We start from the raw sequence: 24,655 nt of genomic DNA, 5'->3' as shown, positions 1-24,655 counted from the left end.
AAATCATGTTCCTTCCATGTCCCTAACCATGCAGACAAACCTTTGGTCACAGCCCATGAATTGGTATATAATCACAGATCTGGCCTTTTCTCCTTGTAAGCAATGTGCACAACTAAGTGAATTCCCCAAAGTTCTATCCACTGAGAGAATTTCTCTTCACCACTATCCTTTAGGGATGTCCCAGAGAAAGGCCGTAGTGTTGCAGCTGTCCATATTCAGGTGGTGCATGCATATCATGCAGAACCATCTTTAAACCAGGCCCAGATCTTCTATTCCCCTGTCAACTGTTCACAGGGAACTCCCCATTAGGCTCCCCTGCTTGGGCCTGACTTTGTATATATCAGTTCAATTTGATGATGGAGTGTACTGTGCAGGCCCACTTTATGGCGTGGTGGGTCAGATAATACCCAGTTCATGATGGGCAACTTGGTGGCCCATCATCAAGCATTCAGTAGCTACTATGGCCCACTAATACGCCAAGAGCTCTTTCTCAAAAGGAGAGTAGTCATCCAAAGGTTATGGCACAGCCTTGCTCCAAAATCTTAAAGGCCTGCAGTGTGATTTACCTATATGAGCCTGACAAAGGCTCCAAACAGTGTCCCTACCTGCCAGAGAGACTTCAAGCACCATTGGATGTGCTGGATCATATGGCCCAAGTGGCAGAGCAGTTTGCACAGCAGCCTGGACCTGGGGCAGAGCCTTCTCTTCTTCTGGGCCCCACTCAAAACTAACAGTTTTTCAGGTCACTTGGTAAATGGACTGGAGTAACACACCAAATGAGGAATATGTTGCCTCCCAAATCCAAAGAGGACCACTAGGTATTGAGCCTCTTTCTTGGTTGTAGGAGAGCCAGATTCCACTTTCTCTTTATCTTAGAAGTGATATATTGACATGCTCCATACCACAGGACCCCTATAAATTTCACTGAAGTAGAAGTGAATTTTAGTCAGATTTATTTCCCACCCTCTGACACGCAAATGTCTTACCAATTAGCCTAGGGTAGTTACTACTACTCACTCACTAGGTGTAATCAACATAATATCATCAATATAATGGGCCTGTATGATATCCCCTGGAAGAGAAAGGTGATTGAGATCCCTGAAAACTAAATTATGAATAGGGCTGGAGGTTTGATATGCCTCTGAGGGAGAACAGTGTATGTGTATTGCTAACCTTGCCAGTTGAAAGCAAACTGCTGCTGGCGGACCTTATGGACAAGTATGGAGAAAAAGACATTTGCCACATCAATAGCTGCATACCAGGTACCCCGGGATATGTTAATTTGCTCAAGCAAAGAAACCATATCTGGTACAGCAGCTGCAATTGGAGGCACCACCTGGTTAAGCTTACAATAAAGTAATCCACTGTCGTTCTCCAAGATCCACCTGTCTTTTGCACAGGCCAAATAGAGATGAATGAGGATGTGGTGTGAATCACCACCCCTGCATCCTTCAAGTCCTCGATAGTGGCAGTAGTATCTGTGATCCTTCAAGGGATATGGTATCACTTTTGGTTTATTATTTTCCTAGGTAGAGACTACGAATAGCTTCCACTTAGCCTTTTCTACCATAATAGCCATCACTGCATAAGTAGGGAACCAATGTGAGGATTTTTCCAGCTGCTAATATGTCTTTTCCAATTATGTTTTCTGCAACTGGGTAAATAAGCACAGGGTGGGTTCAGAGAGCCACTGGACCTACTGTGAGATGGGCCTGAGCTAAAGCTCCATTGACCACCTGACCTCCATGAGCACCTACGCTGACTGGAGGGCCACAGTGATGTTTTGGGTCTTCTGGAATCAGTGTCAGTTCAAATCCACTGTCTGGTAGTCTCTGAAAGGTATGATTATTTCCTTTCCCCCAATGTACAGTTACCCTGGTAAAGGGCCACAGGTCCCTCTAGGGAAGGCTGGGAGAAAAGTTAACTGTATAAATTTTCATTAGTGTATCAGGGTCCTTCCTCAAGGGGAACTGGCCTCCCATTCATTCAAGGGGTTTTGGGTCCGTAAACTGGCTTAACTCTGGGAATTGATTGAATGGCTGTGACTCTCTGTTTTCCTGAGTTAAGTGACTTTTGTTCACTTGACTTAGAGCTTTTCTGCTTATTTAGATCAAGAGAGAATTTCTATTTCTCTTCCAGGAGCATCGTGATTAACTCACCAAGACCAAAAGTTTGCATGACTCTGACTTTTCCGATTGCTGCTTTGGCTCTATTGTTCATTATGGTAATCTTGCCTTCCTTGTCTTTGGTGGTTGAGTGCCACCACTTGGCCCCTGCCACCCTAGGATACATATATTCCTATTGCATTTAGGTTTCCCAATTGAGTGGCTGTGGTTCTCACTCTAAGATCTGTCCTCCAGAGAAGAGCCATCCTGGAGCCCTTCAAGGATGTTGGGCTCCCCTCATAAACTTATTTCTCAAAATATTAGTGAAAGGTATGTCCTCTGGACCCCTTCAGTGTGGGTGAGTAAGTCTTTTCTTTTTCTTTTTTTACATCTTTATTGGAGTATAATTGCTTTACAATGGTGTGTTAGTTTCTGCTTTATAACGAAGTGAATCAGTTATACATATATATATGTTCCCATATCTCTTCCCTCTTGTGTCTCGCTCCCTCCCACCGTCCCTATCCCACCCCTCTAGGTGGTCACAAATCACCGAGCTGATCTCCCTGTGCTATGCGGCTGCTTCCCACTAGCTATTTTACGTTTGGTAGTGTATATATGTCCATGCCACTCTCTCACTTTGTCACAGCTTACCCTTCCCCTTCCTCATATCCTCAAGTCCATTCTCTAGTAGGTCTGTGTCTTTATTCCTGTCTTACCCCTAGTTTCTTCATGACATTTTTCCCCTTAAATTCCATATATATGTGTTAGCATACGGTATTTGTCTTTGTCTTTCTGACTTACTTCACTCTGTATGACAGACTCTAGGTCCATCCACCCATTACAAGTAGCTCAATTTCATTTCTTTTTATGGATGAATAATATTCCATTGTATATATGTGCCACATCTTCTTTATCCATTCATCCGGTGATGGACACTTAGGTTGTTTCCATCTCGTGGCTATTGTAAATAGAGCTGCAATGAACATTTTGGTACATGACTCTTTTTGAATTATGGTTTTCTCAGGGTATATGCCCAGTAGTGGGATTGCTGGGTCATATGGTAGTTCTATTTGTAGTTTTTTAAGGAACCTCCATACTGTTCTCCATAGTGGCTGTACCAATTCACATTCCCACCAGCAGGGCAAGAGTGTTCCCTTTTCTCCACACCCACTCCAGCATTTATTGTTTCTAGATTTTTTGGTGATGGCCATTCTGACTGGTGTGAGATGATATCTCATTGTGGTTTTGATTTGCATTTCTCTAATGATTAATGATGTTGAGCATTCTTTCATGTGTTTGTTGGCAGTCTGTCTATCTTCTTTGAAGAAATGTCTATTTAGGTTTTCTGCCCATTTTTGGATTGGGTTGTTTGTATTTTTGTTATTGAGCTGCATGAGTTGCTTATAAATTTTGGAGATTAATCCTTTGTCAGTTGCTTCATTTGAAAATATTTTCTCCCATTCTGAGGGTTGTCTTTTGGTTTTGTTTATGGTTTCCTCTACTGTGCAAAAGCTTTGAAGTTTCATTAGGTCCGATTTGTTTATTTTTGTTTTTATTTCCATTTCTCTGGGAAGTGGGTCAAAAAGGATCTTGCTGTGATTTATGTCATAGAGTGTTCTGCCTATGTTTTCCTCTAAGAGTTTGATAGTTTCTGGCCTTACATTTAGGTCTTTAATCCATTTTGGGCTTATTTTTGTGTATGGTGTTAGGAAGTGATCTAATCTCATACTTTTACATGTCCCTGTCCAGTTTTCCCAGCACCACTTATTGAAGAGGCTGTCCTTTCTCCACTGTACATTCCTGCCTCCTTTATCAAAGATAAGGTGACCATATGTGCGTGGGTTTATCTCTGGGCTTTCTATCCTGTTCCATTGATCTATCTTTTCTGTTTTTGTGCCAGTACCATACTGTCTTGATTACTGTAGCTTTGTAGCATAGTCTGAAGTCAGGAAGCCTGATTCCTCCAGCTCCGTTTTTCATTCTCAAGATTGCTTTGGCTATTCGGGGTCTTTTGTGTTTCCATACAAATTGTGAAATTTGTTGTTCTAGTTCTGTGAAAAATGCCAGTGGTACTTTGATAGGGATTGCATTGGATCTGTAGATTGCTTTGGGTAGTAGATTCATTTTCACAATGTTGATTCTTCCAATCCAAGAACATGGCATATCTCTCCATCTATTTGTATCATCTTTAATTTCTTTCATCAGTGCCTTATAATTTTCTGCATACAGGTCTTTTGTCTCCTTATGTAGGTTTACTCCTAGATATTTTATTCTTTTTGTTGCAATGGTAAATGGGAGTGTTTCCATAATTTCTCTTTCAGATTTTTCATCATTAGTGTATAGGAATGCCAGAGATTTCTGTGCATTAATTTTGTATCCTGCTACTTTACAAAACTCATTGATTAGCTCTAGTAGTTTTCTGGTAGCTTCTTTAGGGTTCTCTATGTATAGTATCATGTCATCTGCAAACAGTGACAGCTTTACTTCTTCTTTTCCAATTTGGATTCCTTTTATTTCCTTTTCTTCTCTGATTGCTGTGGCTAAAACTTCCAAAACTATGTTGAGTAAGAGTGGTGAGAGTGGGCAACCTTGTCTTATTCCTGATTTTTGTGGAAATGCTTTCAGTTTTTCACCATTGAGGACGATGTTGGCTGTGGGTTTGTCATATATGGCCTTTATTATGTTAAGGAAATTTCCCTCTATGCCTACTCTCTGCAGGGTTTTTATCATAAATGGGTGTTGAATTTTGTCGAAAGCTTTCTCTGCATCTATTGAGATGATCATATGGTTTTTCTCCTTCAATTTGTTAATATGGTGTATCATGTTGATTGATTTGCGTATATTGAAGAATCCTTGCATTCCTGGAATAAACCCCACTTGATCATGGTGTATGATCCTTTTAATGTGCTGTTGGATTCTGTTTGCTAGTATTTTGTTGAGGATTTTTGCATCTATGTTCATCAGTGATATTGGCCTGTAGTTTTCTTTCTTTGTGACATCCTTGTCTGGTTTTGGTATCAAGGTGATGGTGGCCTCGTAGAATGAGTTTGGGAGTGTTCCTCCCTCTGCTATATTTTGGAAGAATTTGAGAAGGATGAGTGTTAGCTCTTCTCTAAATGTTTGATAGAATTTGACTGTGAAGCCATCTGGTCCTGGGCTTTTGTTTGTTGCAAGATTTTTTATCACAGTTTCAATTTCAGTGCTTGTGATTGGTCTGTTCATGTTTTCTATTTCTTCCTGATTCAGTCTTGGCAGGTTGTGCATTTCTAAGAATTTGTCCATTTCTTCCAAGTTGTCCATTTTATTGGCATAGAGTTGCTTGTAGTAATATCTCATGATCTTTTGTATTTCTGCAGTGTCAGTTGTTACTTCTCCTTTTTCATTTCTAATTCTATTGATTTGAGTCTTCTCCCTTTTTTTCTTGATGAGTCTGGCTAATGGTTTGTCTATTTTGTTTATCTTCTCAAAGAACCAGCTTTTAGTTTTATTGATCTTTGCTTTCGTTTCCTTCATTTCTTTTTCATTTATTTTTGATCTGATTTTTATGATTTCTTTCCTTCTGCTAACTTTGGGGTTTTTTTGTTCTTCTTTCTCTAATTGCTTTAGGTGCAAGGTTAGGTTGTTTATTCGAGATGTTTCCTGTTTCTTAAGGTAGGATTGTATTGATATAAACTTTCCTCTTAGAACTGCTTTTGCTGCATCCCATAGGTTTTGGGTCGTCGTGTCTCCATTGTCATTTGTTTCTAGGTATTTTTTGATTTCCTCTTTTATTTCTTCAGTGATCACTTCGTTATTAAGTAATGTATTGTTTAGCCTCCATGTGTTTGTATTTTTTACAGATCTTTTCCTGTAATTGATATCTAGTCTCATAGCATTGTGGTCAGAAAAGATACTTGATACAATTTCAATTTTCTTAAATTTACCAAGGCTAGATTTGTGACCCAAGATATGATCTATCCTGGAGAATGGTCCATGAGCACTTGAGAAAAATGTGTATTCTGTTGTTTTTGGATGGAATATCCTATAAATATCAATTAAGTCCATCTTGTTTAATGTATCATTTAAAGCTTGTGTTTCCTTATTTATTTTCATTTTGGATGATCTGTCCATTGGTGAAAGTGGGGTGTTAAAGTCCCCTACTATTAATGTGTGACTGTCAATTTCCCCTTTTATGGCTGTTAGTATTTGCCTTATATATTTGAGGTGCTCCTATGTTGGGTGCATAATATTTACAATTGTTGTATCTTCTTCTTGGATCAATCCCTTAATCATTATGTAGTGCCCTTCTTTGTCTCTTCTAATAGTCTTTATTTTAAAGTCTATTTTGTCTGATATGAGAATTGCTACTCCAGCTTTCTTTTGGTTTCCATTTGCATGGAATATCTTTTTCCATTCCCTTACTTTCAATCTGTGTGTGTCTCTAGGTCTGAAGTGGGTCTCTTGTAGACAGTATATATATGGGTCTTGTTTTTGTATCCATTCAGCCAATCTGTGTCTTTTGGTGTGCACATTTAGTCCATTTACATTCAAGGTAATTATCGATATGTATGTTCCTATTCCCATTTTCTTAATTGTTTTGGGTTCGCTATTGTAGGTCTTTTCCTTCTCTTGTGTTTCTTGCCTAGAGGAGTTCCTTTAGCATTTGTTTTAAAGCTGGTTTGGTGGTGCTGAACTCTCTCAGCTTTTGCTTGTCTGTAAAGGTTTTAATTTCTCCATCAAATCTGAATGAGATCCTTGCTGGGTAGAGTAATCATGGTTACAGGTTTTTCTCCTTCATCACTTTAAATATGTCCTGCCAGTCCCTTCTGGCTTGCAGAGTTTCTGCTGAGAGATCAGCTGTTAACCTTATGGGGATTCCCTTGTGTGTTATTTGTTGTTTTTCCCTTGCTGCTTTTAATATGTTTTCTTTGTATTTAATTTTTGACAGTTTGATTAATATGTGTCTTGGCATATTTTTCCTTGGATTTATCCTGTATGGGACTTTCTGTGCTTCCTGGACTTGATTAACTATTTCCTTTCCCATATTAGGGAAGTTTTCAACTATAATCTCTTCAAATATTTTCTCAGTCCCTTTCTTTTTCTCTTCTTCTTCTGGAACCCCTATAATTCAGGTGTTGGTGTGTTTAATGTTGTCCCAGAGGCCTCTGAGACTGTCCTCACAATTCTTTTTTTTTTTTTTTTTTTTTTTTTTTTTTTTTTATTTTTATTTTTTGCTTTATCACAAATTTAATCATCTAGGTATTTTTTTATTTCCTCTTTGATTTCTTCAGTGATCACTTCGTTATTAAGTAATGTATTGTTTAGCCTCCATGTGTTTGTATTTTTTATAGCTCTTTTCCTGTAATTGATATCTAGTCTCATAGCATTGTGGTCGGAAAAGATACTTGATACAATTTCAATTTTCTTAAATTTACCAAGGCTTGATTTGTGACCCAAGATATGATCTATCCTGGAGAATGTTCCATGAGCACTTGAGAAAAATGTGTATTCTGTTGTTTTTGGATGGAATATCCTATAAATATCAATTAAGTCCATCTTGTTTAATGTATCATTTAAAGCTTGTGTTTCCTTATTTATTTTCATTTTGGATGATCTGTCCATTGGTGAAAGTGGGGTGTTAAAGTCCCCTACTATGATTGTGTTACTGTCGATTTCTCCTTTTATGGCTGTTAGTGTTTGCCTTATGTATTGAGGTGCTCCTATGTTGGGTGCATAAATATTTACAATTGTTATATCTTCTTCTTGGATCGATCCCTTGATCATTATGTAGTGTCCTTCTTTGTCTCTTCTAGTAGTCTTTATTTTAAAGTCTATTTTGTCTGATATGAGAATTGCTACTCCAGCTTTCTTTTGGTTTCCATTTGCATGGAATATCTTTTTCCATCCCCTTACTTTCAGTCTGTATGTGTCTCTAGGTCTGAAGTGGGTCTCTTGTAGACAGCATATATATGGGTCTTGTTTTTGTATCCATTCAGCCAATCTGTGTCTTTTGGTGGGAGCGTTTAGTCCATTTACATTTAAGGTAATTATCGATATGTATGTTCCTATTCCCATTTTCTTAATTGTTTTGGGTTCGTTATTGTAGGTCTTTTCCTTCTGTTGTGTTTCTTGCCTAGAGAAGTTCCTTTAGCATTTGTTGTAAAGCTGGTTTGGTGGTGCTGAACTCTCTCAGCTTTTGCTTGTCTGTAAACGTTTTAATTTCTCCATCAAATCTGAATGAGATCCTTGCTGGGTAGAGTAATCTTGGTTGCAGGTTTCTCTCCTTCATCACTTTAATTATGTCCTGCCACTCCCTTCTGGCTTGTAGAGTTTCTGCTGAGAGATCAGCTGTTATCCTGATGGGGATTCCCTTGTGTGTTATTTGTTGTTTTTGCCTTGCTGCTTTTAATATGATTTCTTTGTGTTTAATTTTTGACAGTTTGATTAATATGTGTCTTGGCGTATTTCTCCTTGGATTTATTCTGTATGGGACTCTCTGTGCTTCTTGGACTTGATTAACTATTTCCTTTCCCATATTAGGGAAGTTTTCAACTATAATCTCTTCAAATATTTTCTCAGTCCCTTTCTTTTTCTCTTCTTCTTCTGGAACCCCTATAATTCGAATGTTGGTGCGTTTAATGTTGTCCCAGAGGTCTCTGATATTGTCCTCTGTTCTTTTCATTCTTTTCTCTTTATTTTGCTCTGCATTAGTTATTTCCACTATTTTATCTTCCACCTCACTTATCCGTTCTTCTGCCTCAGTTATTCTGCTATTGATCCCATCTAGAGTATTTTTCATTTCATTTATTGTGTTTTTAATCGATGCTTGATTCATCTTTAGTTCTACTAGGTCCTTGTTAACTGTTTCTTGCATTTTGTCTATTCTATTTCCAAGATTTTGGATCATCTTTACTATCATTATTCTGAATTCTTTTTCAGATAGACTGCCTATTACCTCTTCATTTGTTAGGTCTGGTGGGTTTTTATCTTGCTCCTTCTCCTGCTGTGTGTTTTTCTGTCTTCTCATTTTGCTTATGTTACTGTGTTTGGGGTCTCCTTTTTGCCGGCTGCAGGTTCGTAGTTCCTGTTGTTTTTGGTGTCTGTCCCCAGTGGCTAAGGTTGGTTTAGTGGGTTGTGTAGGTTTCCTGGTCGAGGGGACTAGTGCCTGTGTTCTGGTGGATGAGGCTGGATCTTGTCTTTCTGGTGGGCAGGTCCACGTCTGGTGGTGTGTTTTGGGGTGTCTGCAGACTTTTTATGATTTTAGGCCACCTCTCTGCTAATGGGTGGCGTTGTGTTCCTGTCTTGCTAGTTGTTTGGCATAGGGTGTCCAGCACTGTAGCTTGCTGGTCGTTGAGTGAAGCTGGGTGCTGGTGTTGAGATGGAGATCTCTGGAAGATTTTCGCCGTTTGATATTATGTGGAGCTGGGAGGTCTCTTGTGGACCAGTGTCCTGAAGTTGGCTCTCCCACCTCAGAGGCACAGTACTGACTCCTGGCTCCTCAATTTGGGATGATTTGTTGTCTATTCATGTATTCCACAGATGCAGGGTACATCAAGTTGATTGTGGAGCTTTAATCCGCTGCTTCTGAGGCTGCTGGGAGAGGTTTCCCTTTCTCTTCTTTGTTCTCACAGCTCCCGGGTCTCAGCTTTGGATTTGGCCCCGCCTCTGCGTGTAGGTCGCCGGAGGGCGTCTGTTCTTCGCTCAGACAGGAAAGGGTTAAAGGAGCAGCCTCTTCGGGAACTCTGGCTCACTCAGGCCGGGCGGGAGGGAGGGGCACGGAGTGCGGGGCGAGCCTGCAGCGGCAGAGGTCGGCGTGACGTTGCACCAGCCCGAGGCGCGCCGTGCGTTCTCCCAGGGAAGCCGCCCCTGGATCCCGGGACCCCGGCAGTGGCGGGCTGCTCAGGCTCCCGGAAGGGCGGTGTGGACAGTGACCTGCGCTCGCACACGGGCTTCTTGGCGGCGGCAGCAGCAGCCCCAGCGTCCCACGCCCGTCACTGGGCTCCGCGCTTTCAGTCGCGACTCGCGCCCGTCTGTGGAGCCCCTTTAAGCAGCGCTCTTAATCCCCTCTCCTCGCGCAGCAGGAAACCAAGAGGGAAGAACAAGTCTCTTGCCTCTTCGGCAGCTCCAGAGTTTTCCCGGACTCCCTCCCGGCTAGCTGTGGCACATTAGCCCCCTTCAGGCTGAGTTCTCGCCGCCAGCCCCAGTCCTCTCCCTGCGCTCTGACCGAAGCCCGAGCCTCAGCTTCCAGCGCCGCCCGCCCCGGCGGGCGAGCAGACAAGCCTCTCGGGCTGGTGAGTGCCGCTCGGCACCGATCCTCTGTGCGGGAATCTCTCCGCTTTGCCCTACCCAGGTATGTGGGGAGTTTCTTGCCTTTTGGGAGGTCTGGGGTCTTCTGCCAGCGTTCAGTAGGTGTTCTGTAGGAGTTGTTCCACGTGTAGCTGTATTTCTGGTGTATCCGTGAGGAGGGAGGTGATCTCCGCGTCTTACTCTTCCGCCATCTTACCCGGAAGTTCCCTCACAATTCTTTTCATTCTTTTTTCTTTATTCTGCTCTGCAGTAGTTATTTCCACTATTTTATATTCCAGGTCACTTATCTGTTCTTCTGCCTCAGTTATTCTGCTATTGATCCCATCTAGAGTATTTTTAGTTTCATTTATTGTGTTGTTCATCATTGCTTGTTTCATCTTTAGTTCTTCTAGGTCCTTTTAAATGTTTCTTGCATTTTGTCTATTCTATTTCCAAGATTTTGGATCATCTTTACTATCATTATTCTGAATTCTTTTTCAGGTAGACTGCCTATTTCCTCTTCATTTGTTAGGTCTGGTGGGTTTTTATCTTGCTCCTTCATCTGCTGTGTGTTTTTCTGTCTTTTCATTTTGCTTATCTTACTGTGTTTGTGGTCTCCTTTTTGCAGGCTGCAGGTTCGTGGTTCCCGTTGTTTTTGGTGTCTATCCCCAGTGGCTAAGGTTAGTTCAATGGGTTGTGTAGGCCTCCTGGTGGAGGGGACTAGTGCCTGTGTTCTGGTGGATGAGGCTGGATCTTGTCTTTCTGGTGGGCAGGTCCATGTCTGGTGGTGTGTTTTGGGGTGTCTGTGGACTTTCTATGATTTTAGGCAGCCTCTCTGCTAATGGGTGGGCTTGTGTTCCTGTCTTGCTAGTTGTTTGGCATAGGGTGTCCAGCACTGTAGCTTGCTGGTCGTTGAGTGAACCTGGGTGCTGGCGTTGAGATGGAGATCTCTGGGAGATTTTCGCCGTTTGATATTATGTGGAGCTGGGAGGTCTCTTGTGGACCAGTGTCTTGAAGTTGGCTCTCCCACCTCAGAGGCACAGCACTGACTCCTGGCTGCAGCACCAAGAGCCTTTCATCCACACAGCAGAATAAAAGGGAGAAAAAGTAGAAAGAAAGAATTAGTAGAAGAAGAAAGAAAGAAAGAAAGAAAGAAAGAAAGAAAGAAAGAAGGGAGGGATAGAGGGAGGGAGGGAGGAAGGAAGGAAGGAGGGAAGGAAGGAAAAAAAGAAAGAAAGAAGATAAAGTAAAATAAAATAAAATATAATAAAGTTATTAAAATAAAAAATAATTATTAAGGAAAAAAACGGACGGATAGAACCCTACGACAAATGGTGGAAGCAAAGGTGTACAGCCAAAATCTCACACAGAAGCATACACATACACACTCAAAAAAAAGAGGAAAAGGGGAAAAATCATAAATCTTGCTCCTCAATTTGGGATGATTCGTTGTCTATTCATGTATTCCACAGATGCAGGGTACATCAAGTTGATTGTGGAGCTTTAATCCGCTGCTTCTGAGGCTGCTGGGAGAGATTTCCCTTTCTCTTCTTTGTTCGCACAGCTCCCGGGGCTCAGCTTTGTATTTGGCCCTGCCTCTGCGTGTAGGTCGCCGGAGGGCGTCTGTTCTTCGCTCAGACAGGACGGGGTTAAAGGATCCTCTGATTCAGGGGCTCTGGCTCACTCAGGCCGGGGGGAGGGAGGGGTACGGAGTGCGGGGCGAGCCTGCAGCGGCAGAGGCCGGCATGACATTGCACCAGCCTGAGGCGCGCCGTGCGTTCTCCCGGGGAAGTTGTCCCCGGACCCCGGGACCCTGGTAGTGGCGGGCTGCACAGGCTCCCCAGAAGGGGTGTGTGGATAGTGACCTGTGCTCACACACAGGCTTCTTGGTGGCGGCAGCAGCAGCAGCCTTAGCGTCCCACGCCCGTCTGTGGTCCGCGCTGATGGCCGCGGCTTGCGCCCGTCTCTGGAGCTCCTTCAAGCAGCGCTCTTAATCCCCTCTCCTCGCGCACCAGGAAACAAAGAGGGAAGAAAATGTCTCTTGCCTCTTCGGCAGGTCCAGACTTTTCCTGGATTCCCTCCCGGCTAACTGTGGCGCATTAGCCCCTTCAGGCTGTGTTCAGGCCGCCAGCCCCAGTCTTCTCCCTGAGCTCCAACCGAAGCCCGAGCCTCAGCTCCCAGCACCGCCCGCCCCGGCGGGTGAGCAGACAAGCCTCTCGGGCTGGTTTGTGATGGTCGGCACTGATCCTCTGTGCGGGAATCTCTCCGCTTTGCCCTCCGCACCCCTGTTGCTGCGCTCTCCTCCGCAACTCCGAAGATTCGCCCCTCCGCCACCCGCAGTCTCCGCCCGCGAAGGGGCTCCTAGTGTGTGGAAACCTTTCCTCCTTCACAGCTCCCTCCCACTGGTGCAGGTCCCGTCCCTATCCTTTTGTCTCTGTTTATTCTTTTTTCTTTTGACCTGCCCAGGTACGTGGGGAGTTTCTTGCCTTTTGGGAGGTCTGAGGTCTTCTGCCAGCGTTCAGTAGGTGTTCTGTAGGAGCTGTTCCACGTGTTGATGTATTTCTGGTGTATCTGTGGGGAGGAAGGTGATCTCTGCGTTTTACTCTTCCGCCATCTTCCCCTCGTCCCCTGAATAATTCCATCTTTAAATCACTTTTCTCTTCCTACATTTTACTAGAAGCTTATAACAAAAGGAAATAAGCCAGCCACTCGTTCAACACTTTGCTGAGATGTTTCCCCAGCTAAATATCCAACTTATGCTCTAAAGTTGTACATTTCACAAGACACTAGGACACAAACCCACTCCAGCCAAACCCACTCCAGCCAATTTCTTTGCTACTTGATAACAAATGGCTTTTCCTCCATTGTCCAATAACATAATCCCCATTTCTGCCTCATTAGTATGGCCTTTCCAGTCCATATCCTACCAATCTGTTCAAGATTACTTAGGTATTTTCTAAGGAGGTTGGGGGTCTTCTATACAACTTTTCTTTTTTATTTCTAGGCTGTCACCAAGAGTCTGTCCACAGCGCTGTAGGCTTTCTAGTCTTCCGCTCAAAACTCTTCCAATCTCTAGTTCCACGCCATTCACACAATTTCAGGTAACAGTTACCTACAACAGTACTTCCAGGGAGCAATTTTATGTTATATTATATTAAGGCAGCAAAACACCATAGGCTGGGTGACTTATACATAAGAGAACTTTATTTCTCAGTTCTGGAGGCCAGTAAGTCCAAGATCAAGGCACCAGCAAACTTAATGTCTGGTGAGAACCACTTCCTGGCTCATAAATGACACCTTCTCACCGTAACCACACAGGGCAAAAGGGGTGAAGGATCTCTCTGAGGCCTCTTTTATAAAAGCACTAATCGCCTCCCGAAGACCCCACCCACTAATACCACCACCTTGGGGGTGAGGATTTCAAACGTTCATCTTGAGCACACCCCAATCAAGATTCAGAAGTTTCCCATCACTCCAGAAAGTTCCCTCCATCCCTCCATTCCCTCTCGTCAGGAAAACAGTGATTTAAATTCTGTTCCCCTATATTATTTTCTGGACTATTCCAGAACTTCATACAAATGAAGTCCTGTATGAAGTTTCTTTGGTCTGATTTCTTTCTATCATCATAATATCTATGAGATAGATACATCCATGTCCTTACACATATCAGAAACTTGTGCAGATTTACTGAGGATTATCCCACTGAATGAATATGCCAGTTTGTTTGCCATTCATCTATTCAGTACTGGTGGTTTGTTTCCAGTCTGTGGAATAAACTTGTGAATAATGTTGCTATGAATATCCACATACGAATCGCTGTGGGGAACGTCCTATGGCTAGAATCACTGAGACGTAGGGCAAGTGTAAGTTTAACTTTATTAGAAACTATTATTATCCACCCTACCTTTTCTACTCATGACACTATTTATTCTTTTGTTCCATTAATCACCCCCAACACATTCCATTTTTATAAAGTATGAGAGAATCTGATTCTCTCCTCAAAATTCTTACAGAAAGAAGCTTCCACTCTCCTCTCCATTTTGTAATTTCTTAATTACAAATTGAAGCCTTGTCTCATGTTGGTTTCAGAAAGAAAAAGTCAATCACTGTCTTAAAATTGCACCAAACCCACTGATTCTTCCCCTGTGACTTCTCCAAGAGGCCATGGGACCACTCAGCCCAAGGTATACACTCCATTTTTCCTAATTTCTCCCATGTTTCCTCCTCTCTAAGAGCCCTGTGCCAGGATCCCCAGGATCACTTAGCACAGCCCCTCCCCCTCATGAATACACCATTGTTATGTAAGAGCTTCCCCCTCCCTCCTCCACCTCTCTGGGCATGCCCAGCCTCCAGCCTCTCTCTGCTCTCCTCAGGACTAGACTGCTGTTTAGGAGTTGCTGTTCCAGGGATGGTCTTGCCTGCCTCCCGCTGGAGTGCATTTCTTTGGTCACAGGCTTCCTCACTCATGGGGCCTGCCTGGGCCCAGGCCCACCTGGCAGGTGATCTCTGGCTGCTTCTGCTCTGTCTACTCCTGTTTCCAACCTGCTGCTCCCATGACCCCCCAGGTTGGCGCTTCACTTCCTCTGAAATTGTGATCCCCAGGAAGGTGTCCCACAGAGTGCGTGGAGCCGCAACACAAGGCCAGCTCTCCTACAAGGTTCGCTTCAGTGGCCAAAGACACGTGCTTCACATGAGAGTCAAGAAGAGCTTGCTGCCCAGGCATTTTCCTGTTATCACCGATAATGACCAAGGTGCCATGCAGGAGGACTACCCTTTTATCCCCAGAGACTGTTACTACTTTAGCTACCTGGAGGGGGTTCCTGGGTCCATGGGCACACTGGACACCTGCTATGGGGGTCTGCGTGGCATGCTGCAGGTGGATGACTTCACTTACGAAATCAAACCACTGGAGGCTTCTTCCAAATTCGAGCATTTGATTTCTCAGCTTGTGTCGCAAAAAACACCAGCAGAGGATGCAAAATGTAAGATTGAAAGGAAAGATACAAATCAAGAAGATGAGGAGGCGATGATTGCTGAGATGCCTAGAGCAGCTCCTGTGTATTTGTGGTGGCCGCATAGGAAATACTTAAAAGTTCACTACACAGTTTCTAACTCATTAGTTGTTCAGAACCCTAATCATACACGTATAATAGAGAATGTAGTGATTATAAACAACATATTGCATAGCATTTTCTACCAGGCTCACCTTCAGGTTTCGATTCGTCTTATGTGCATATGGGATGGCATGGATAAGATGGATTTATATAGTTGGCCTAGTGCTGTAGCTGCAGTAAGTGAATTTGGTTTATGGAAATTGTGGGGATGGTATTCACAAATTCCTCATGATACTTCAATGCTTTTCACAGGACATAAAATCGCTGGATCCTCATATTATAGCAGCCATGAAGGAATATGCAACCCCAATTGGGGAGCATCGTTTGTATTTGTTTCAAATTATCACATATTTTTAGCTTCAACTGTTGCAGCACATGCAATAGGTCATGTTATGGGCTGTGTACACGATGGTCCAGGTTGTCACTGTTTTCGAAGAAATCACTGCATCATGGCTCCTGAGCCTGGTCTTCTAGATATGATGAGCAATTGTACATATAGCAAACTGCATCAACGGGTTTCTATGTGGGATCCTTGTTTGAGTATACCAAACGTACCATACAGTAATTTTCCTTATGTAGCTCCTCGCTGTGGTGACAAGATCATAAATCAGAGGGAAGAATGTGACTGTGGCACCTTAAAAGACTGTGCTAGGGATCCGTGTTGTCAGAACCATTGTGTCCTCACCAATGGCAGTGATTGCAGTGAAGGAAGTTGCTGCTTTAAGTGTAAATATGCTCAACCTGGAACTCTTTGCAGAGATACTCTTGGTATTTGTGATCTACCAGAATACTGTAACGGGACAACGCATGTTTGTCCAGCTGACACTTATATCCAGGATGGAACCCCATGTTCACCATTAGCTGTTTGTATGAAGGGAAACTGTAGTGACCGTGATATGCAGTGTCAAGCCCTCTTTGGCTATAAAGTAAAAGATGCTGCAGCAGCATGCTATAAAACATTGAATATCATAGGTGACCGATTTGGGAACTGTGGTGTGAGGTTACTTCGAGGAGGAGGAGACCCTGTAAAATGTGAACAAGATGATGTTCTGTGTGGAATGCTGCACTGTGCTAACGTGAAGGAACTTCCTGGTGGTGGGGAGCACACTACCTTTCATCATATGGTAGTACAAGATGTTAAACCAGAAAGCTGCTTTGGGTACGATGCCCACTTTGGGACAGACTCACCAGAAATGGGGCTTGTAGTGGATGGTGCATCATGTGGCCCAGGATCATACTGTAAGGACCAAAATTGTACTTTTTTTCAAGACATGGGTTTTGACTGTGATGTCAAGATGTGCAATTACAGAGGGGTATGCAACAACCAAAGACATTGTCACTGTCAGCAAGGTTGGAAACCACCAAATTGTAGCGAGAGAGGACCAGGTGGCAGTGTAGATAGTGGCCCCCCACCTGACAGAGAAATAGGTATTCGAGCCAGGCTGCTAACGAATATAAACAGAGGAATAGCTCTACTGCTTCTTCGTCTTTTCCTTCTTTTGCTTTCAGCAGTTATAGGTGCCTTTTACTATGCAAAAGATATTATGGAAAACGAAAACTAAACTGTTGGAAAAAATAATCCCTTGAACCCAAGTAAATACAAACTGGAACACACAAAATGGAGAAAATTACTTTGGCACTTACGGGAAGAAATGATCGATAATCACTCTTACAGGATTACTTACATAATTCTATGACTCTTCCCAAGTTGTTATCTTGAAATAAAATGACTTGGCAATTTAAAAAGGGTCTGTGTGGTTAAATGCATTTAATATTTTATATCTGGTCATAGTATTACTACTCCTGTAGGTGATAGTGGGAACTGTTAGATTCACCAGCAAGAGGACCTATACTTATTTATGTTGTGCATACTAAAGTTTCACAGATATGCTTGTAGCGCTCCTTGTTTGAACCAGTATGTACTTGTTTAATAGTTTATTAGACTTTCCCTTAGTTGATTACATACTCGATTTGTGTTTTTGGTTCATGTTTTTGCTAGTGTTAAATAAGCCTAACATAAAAGATAGCATAAAAGACACCTTGACAGATACAGTAGGAAGATCAAAAATTTGGGGTCATAAGTGCATGAATATCAACAGTAGTTCAACAACCTGCTAAGTATGTGATCTTGTCCAAAGTCATAGGCTTTCAGAGGATCAAGGTTATATCTGACATGTTACACTGAGAGATGAAATGTACTTTTCTGGGGTTTTGTGGTGGTCCAAAGAAAGGCCCTAAGAAGGGCCTGGAATATGTTAGGCACTTAATAAATGCTGACTCTTTCATTCTCATTATTATCTTGGGTAGTGCTAAAACAGAAGTATTCCAAGTATAAGGACTTTGGCATTTGATATCTTTTATTGTAAAACCATCACACAAGGAGCCATTGATCACTGATTTATCACTTCTTATGGGCCCTAGTTATTAATGTCATACCATCTCACATTTAAAATCCTAGGAATTGCCTAAGCATAGCCTGTCTATAAAGTACAGGATGGAACTGCGTGCCTGATGTATAATATGTACAGGAACAAAAACTTACATAAAAGGAAACAGGAAGCAATCGCTTCATCAGAGAGTATTTGAAGCAGGTCTCATAAGTGAGATGTGTTATATTCGTGCTATTAAAATGTCTCAGGCCTTGGATCAAATCCCTTTCTAAATATGGAGTCCAGATGGGGGTAGCTACCTAAGGGAAGAGGAAGGATGCAGCAGTAGAGAATCAGTGGGATTGCCACCCTGTGACATTTTAATTTGTCCAACTTTTATAGAGTTCTCTTAAGCAGCATTTCTTGTCCACAGAGCTTATCCAGTAGAGTAATCTGGATCTTCATCCCTGACAGGTCTGAGACCCAGTTTACTATACCCTTGTCAAACATATGTTACTGCATTCGCTCTTTGCACCAATATCTATTAAAATCGAAGTTGGATGACCATTTACGAACATAGTTACTTCTCGTTGATCCAAAGGCACCTGATGAAAACAAAGTATCTTTCTTCCTGTGGGTCAGGGTGTGTGGGCGGGGTGATTTTGTTTCTAATTAGCAGTCCATTTGCCAAAAGGTGAATACTGTGGCCCCTGTAGCTTTTTTTCTCTATTTCTATTTTTCTGATATCTACTCATATCCTTATTGGTCTTTTTGCACTGGTGAAGGACCTTTTGTTTCCCTCAAGGTGTTTAATTTGTAGTACCATACAGTCAATTGTGTATGTTTTCTCTTTGGTTACCAGGCTATCTCCAAAATCTTGACCTAAGTGTTTTACCCTGGGGGTGAGTGTGATCTCCAGTCTATTTTATGTTTCTGAACAACATTTGATATTTCAGGTATAGGCCATACTTTTAAAAGGTGGCTGTCTCGTGTTAAGGTCCAACATGGGTATTCCTTAAAAGCAGTTTCTAATTGGTGCCAGATATGTGAGACTGAATCATTACAGCCAAGTTAACGTGGTTGGATTATTCCCAGTCAAATAAGGGCAGACACACTCCGGGATAGCCTTAGAAGATTTTTTTTTCCTATTGCTAGGGCTATGGCATATCAAGAAAGGGTGAAGTTCCAGAACAAAGGTAAGCAGGAGCACCAGAAGGTGAAGAAGAGAATCAAGGGGGCAGAAAGGGAAACAGGGGTAAGGACAGGAGGAAGGTGAGAAAGGAGTGGGGTTGTGAGACACACAAACATAGGTAGACAAAGAAAGACAAGGTCTCTGGGACAGGAAGAAGCAACGTGAAAGTTGTATACTAGGGGTCACAGAATATTAGAATCTGTTCAAAATCTTTCCTTTCTTGGCTTCTTTGTACCAACTGGATCTCAGAGAGACAGCAGTGAGCTGTCCCGAAGAGGGATCTTCGTTCCCTGCCCAGGAATTGAACTTGGGTAGCCTGGGTGAAAAGTCAGGAATCCTAACCACTAGACCACCAGGGGCTAGAGGCTAGAAGCAAAGTCCCCATGGCTCTTGCCCCCACTTGAAAGCAAGAATGTTTCAAGGAGGCAAAAACTGGTACAAAGTTTATTATTAGAGACACAGCTTAATACGTGGGAGAGTACCCGGAGAAACAGTTTGTTTATTTAATACTGAAGCAAGGCAGAAATACACAACCAGAGAGAAAGGAGAGAAAGGTTATGGGTGTCCTCTCTAATCTAATGATGAGGAGGACAGTAAAGAGGTGATTTAAATCACTTATATAGGATGGTTCTTCCGGATCTTTGTATACCTTTGGTCAAACATCTTGTTGCTTTTTTCACACTTGACCTGCCCTAGGACCCTCCCCAACATGCACGTGCAACTTTTTGCTAAGATGGATCCCACCACAGAGGCCCGTGGGGCTATCTCCACAGATTATTAGGGCATGGCACCCCTCCCTTTTTGACCCCCAAGGAGCCTTCCTGTGCGTGTGCAGACAGGGAAGTTTTCCTTGACCTCAGGAGTGGTCATCTTATCTCTTTACTTCAGCAGAGCTCAGCTTCTGCCACTAGCTTTGTCCTTGGAGTGTCTGGGGGGAGAACAAAGCTTCACTTTTACTCCACTTGACAAACACCAGCTGTGCAGCCCAGGGGCCCATCTATCTCCTACCTCAAACTGAGGTAGACTGCCCATGGCGTGATGGCTATTCTAATGCCCTTTCTTCTAAGGTGCCACACTCACAAGTCTGACATGCCCAAGAAACCAAAGGGCCACTACAGTTTGAGATCGTACTCAATGAAACCATGCAACTTTGAGAAGAAATTAATAGAGTAAAGATCTTTCTGGCAGACCATATTTCTAGAGCAAATCTGACCAGCAGTTTGGGTAAAAGAGGAGTTTTCCCTGGTAAAAGAAGTCTGAGGTAGAAGGAGGGACATGACCTGCCTTAGGAAAAATGCCTAATTCTCTGCTTGTCCAAAATTCTCCAGAAAGCAGAAGAAAATTACTGACCTCATTCTGACAAAAGGTTGACCAAGAGATTCATGGCCCCGCAACTCCAACTATGAAGAAACAAACAAACCAAAAACAAACAAAAAATAATGAGAAGAGAAGGAGAACTTACCTCCACACCAAAGATCAGTTGATCAGTTCTGTTTTTGACCCCACCAGGCAGTGCTGGAAATTTTTCCACCTTCTCCCAAGCAATGGCACCAACTTATTTTTTTTTAAGGATTTCTGTGATTCCAATAGAGGGTAAAGCCTTCACTGAGTTGAGGCATAACAGAGAACAACAGCAGACCAGGTGGCTTCACAGCTGAAGCAGGCTCAGGGCTTCTGTAAGAGGAAGAATTGGAGGAACTGTCCTATATTTTAACTTTAGCAGCAGTTTCACCTTTAACCAAGACGAGTGCATGAGGCACTTTCCTGTTATCCTGCCCCTTGGAGGAGTCCCAATAACCAACAGAACACCATTGCTGAGAACTGTTTCTGCAATCCTTGTGGTAGTTTTAGATACTCAAGGGGTATGAGTATAAGAAAGGAGAAAGAAGATGGGGAAGAGTAGAACATACGGGGAAAACAGGGGACTCTCTTTATTGTTTGTTTAAAATTTTTGCATCTTTATCCTCGAGGAGTCTGAGACCTCTCAGGTCAAAATTGTTGCACAAGTCCATTCCAGTTACCATTGCCCAAGCAAGGGAGTTCCAGGAGTCTGGCAAGAGTATCACCTGGGTTCCACAGGTAATCCTCCAAGCCTCTACTGAGGAATAGCAGCCTTAACTCCCCTGCTACGCCAGGTCAATGACTCCATCCATAATGGTGACTCCTGCTCTCACAAGCTAGTCTTTGGACATATGATGACTTAGGGGCCTTGATGGCCACTGTACCTTGCAGTTCCATGGCATTCATGCTGTGTCCCTGGCAAAGGTGCATTCTTTGTGGACCAAGACCCACCTACAGCCCTGGAGAACACACAGTTGCTGGGAGGGCAAGCAGAAAAGCCACCAGTGGATCATTAAGAGTCATGGTAAGTAGGGCCACCTAACTTCTACTCCTTGCTTCCCGATCCCATATATTCCTCATAATGGATATACAGTACCGTATAGCAGTCTTTGATTGAACATACACACTGTACCCTGAAGGATGGCACTCTATCCTTCCAGGATATTGTTTCTGAGCTGATGTTTCGGCTGTGCCTTCAGTAGGTCATTGCAGTGCAGTGTGCGGGTGGTTGCCAGTGAATATTTGATGTGAGGCAAACAATGGATTCCATTGGGATGGGCCCATTCCTTTACCTCATTCACTGAAGGCTGAGATCTCTGTTCACATCCTAAGCCACGTGGGATTCCATGGTTAAAGATCACACATTTCATAAGCAAGCCCCCAATACTGGTGCTGGCTGTGGCTCTGCAGGCACAAAAGGCTACTTATCACATCTAGAATTGCTATCTATTCTTGTGAGGACCAAACACTGGTCCTTCCAGATTGGAAGGGGCCCATGGTAGTTGACTTTCCACCAGTTAGCTGCTAGGTCTTCTTGAGGAATAGTGACTTCCAGGACTTCAGCAATGATCTTTGTTGTTGGCAAGTTGGACATTTAGAGACGGTAGTACATGGACTAACTTTCTTGGCAAGTGGCAGTTCATGCTATTGAGCTCAGTGTAGCCACTACCTCTGCCACCATGGCCACTCTGTTCATGTGCCCATTGTGCCAGTTCCATGGTGGTTAATGGTGAAGATTGTCTAATGTTGATTGGCTGAGTCATTTTGTCTGCCTGGCTGCTCAGGGCCTTTTCCAGGATGGAAGCTTCTTGATAGGCATGAAGCTGTGCTACAAAAATCCAATCAAAAATGGGAAGAAGACCTACATGGACATTTCTCCAAAGAAGACATACAGATGGCCAACAGGCACATGAAAAGATGCTCAACATCGCTAATTATTAGAGAAATGCAAATCAAAACCACAGTGAGGTATTGCCTCACAACTGTCAGAATGGCCATCATTAAAAAGTCTACAAATGATAAATGCTGGAGAGGATGTGGGGGAAAGGGAACTCTTGTACACTGTTGCTGGGCATGTAAATTGGTGCAGTCACCATGGAAAACAGTATGGAGGTTCCTTCAAAAGCTAAAAATAGAACTACCATAAGATTTAGCAATTCCACTCCTGGGTATATATCCGGAAAAAATGAAAACACTAATTCAAAAATATACATGTACCCCAATGTTCATAGCAGCCCTATTTACAATAGCTAAGACATGGAAACAACCCACATACCCATCTACAGATGATTGGTTTAAGAAGATATGGTACATGTGACTTCCCCGGTGGTCCAGGGGTTAAGACTCTGCTCTGCCAGCACAGGGGTCACGGGTTCGACCCCTGTTAGGGGAACTAAGATCCCACATGCTGTGTGGTGTGGCCAAAAGATTTTTTAAAAAAACAACTGTGGTATGTGTATACACTGGAATAGTACTCAGCCATAAAAAATGAAATATTGCCATTTGCTGCAACATGGATGGACCTAGATAATATTATACTAAGTGAAGTCAGGCAGAAAAAAGACAAATATTATATGATATCATTTACATGTGGAGTCTAAAAAATAATACGAATGAATCTATATGCCAAACAGAAACAGACTAGCAGACATAGAAAACAAACGTATGGTTACCAAAGGGGGAAGGGAGGGAGTGGAGGGATAAATTAGGAGTTTGGGATTAAGAGATACAAACTGCTGTACACAAAATAGATAAGCAAAAGGGATTTACTATATAGTACAGGGAACTCTATTCAATATCTTCTAAGAACCTATAATGGAAAATAATCTGCACCATATAGAGATAGATAGATAGATAGATAGATACATATAGAGCTATATAGAGATATATATCTGAATCATTTTGCTATACAACTGAAACTAACACAATATTTGTAAATCAACTATACTTAAAAAAGAAAACCTTCACACTTCCTGATTGCAGCTATATGAGCAGTCACATAGCTCTACCCTAGAACACCTTTTTCTCTGACACTCTAGTCCTTTTTATTTCAGGCCCTGACCAGCTCACAAGGCTCTTAGCCACCTGAAGTAGTCTAATTGGAGACCTTCCACGTAAGGTAGACGACCAAGGTACTACCATAAAACTGCCCAAGAATGTGATTTTTTTTATTATTTCTCTCTTTTTAGAGTCATCCCTGAAAAGGAATATTATGCAGTCATCTTCCATGTTTGGTTTGAACCCACATACCAAGCCTACCCATCCATACACCAAAGTCAGGCATTTTATTCCTCATTTAGCTGACTGAACAAAACCCCCATGTGGGCATATATGGAAGGTGAGTGAAGTGACTAGTGAAACCATGGTGAATGATATGATGACTTCAAATACCCGCTCATACAACGTACCCATGTCTTCTCCTCTTGTATGAGCTTGGTATTGGATGTTCTATTTTGAGTTTTCTGTGAATTGCTGCCAGATCCATCTGATTTTATGGATTGCCAGGCCCAAAGAAACCTAGCTGATAGTCAGTGATTCAGGACATGTGCTCATATGGGGCCACATGGACAAAAAGCTCATTTTGCTCAGGTTCCCCTAACGCATGGGAGCTGTTTCTCCATAGTCTCCATGACATAGATGGCATGGCCTTGTTTCAAAACCCTATGGCCTACGTTGTGCTTCTCCTTTGGGGCCTGCCACAGATTCCACAGCACATCTTTACTCCTACCACCAGTTTCCCACAGGGTCAAAGACATCAGCTGTGCCAGACTTCATGGCCCAAATTATGGCTTCTGCTTACATAGGCTAGCAAAACAGCAAGGCCCTTTCTTGCTTTGTGTTCCCACTTCATTATCATCCAGCATCGTATTCATAGGTGTGAAATGTTTGCTTCAGTAATGCAAAGAAGTATATATATCAGCCATCACCTTCCTTCTGGTAGGGAAGGCACCATGAAGCAATTTGCCTTTACTCTCGGGGTATGTCTGAATATTACCTATACCACTGTAACCCTAAATACTCCAATAATGTGAATTGTCCCTGAATCTTTGTAAGGTTTATCTCCTAACCTTGGAATGTATATCTCCTTATAAAACCTCTAATGAACTAACCAACTCATGTTCGCCTGATCCCATCAGCATGATGCTGTTGATATAATGAATCAGTATGATGTCCTCTGTATGTTCTGAGAGTCTAAATCTGTTCAGATAATATGTCAGAGGTAGGAAGGTGGACATGGCCCTGGAGGCAAATATACAAATATGGTTATCC

At 42.7% G+C, this 24,655-nt stretch overlaps 1 protein-coding gene across 1 annotated transcript; it reads left to right on the top strand.

Annotated features, from left to right (window-relative positions):
* Positions 1–14,652: 14,652 nt before the first annotated feature.
* On the top strand, positions 14,653–17,046 carry LOC307049653 (disintegrin and metalloproteinase domain-containing protein 20-like; the record flags this gene model as incomplete). The annotated part of the gene is made up of 1 exon (XM_079699181.1): positions 14,653–17,046. One exon carries the CDS (start codon positions 14,653–14,655, stop codon positions 17,044–17,046), a length of 2,394 nt encoding a protein of 797 aa, XP_079555307.1.
* Between the last annotated feature and the right edge of the window lie 7,609 nt (positions 17,047–24,655).

Source organism: Hyperoodon ampullatus (assembly GCF_949752795.1).
Source record: "Hyperoodon ampullatus genome assembly, chromosome: 3".
Lineage (NCBI taxonomy): Eukaryota > Metazoa > Chordata > Mammalia > Artiodactyla > Ziphiidae > Hyperoodon > Hyperoodon ampullatus.
Note: the sequence above shows the minus strand (reverse complement) of the source record. Positions and strands in the feature narration are given on the sequence as shown.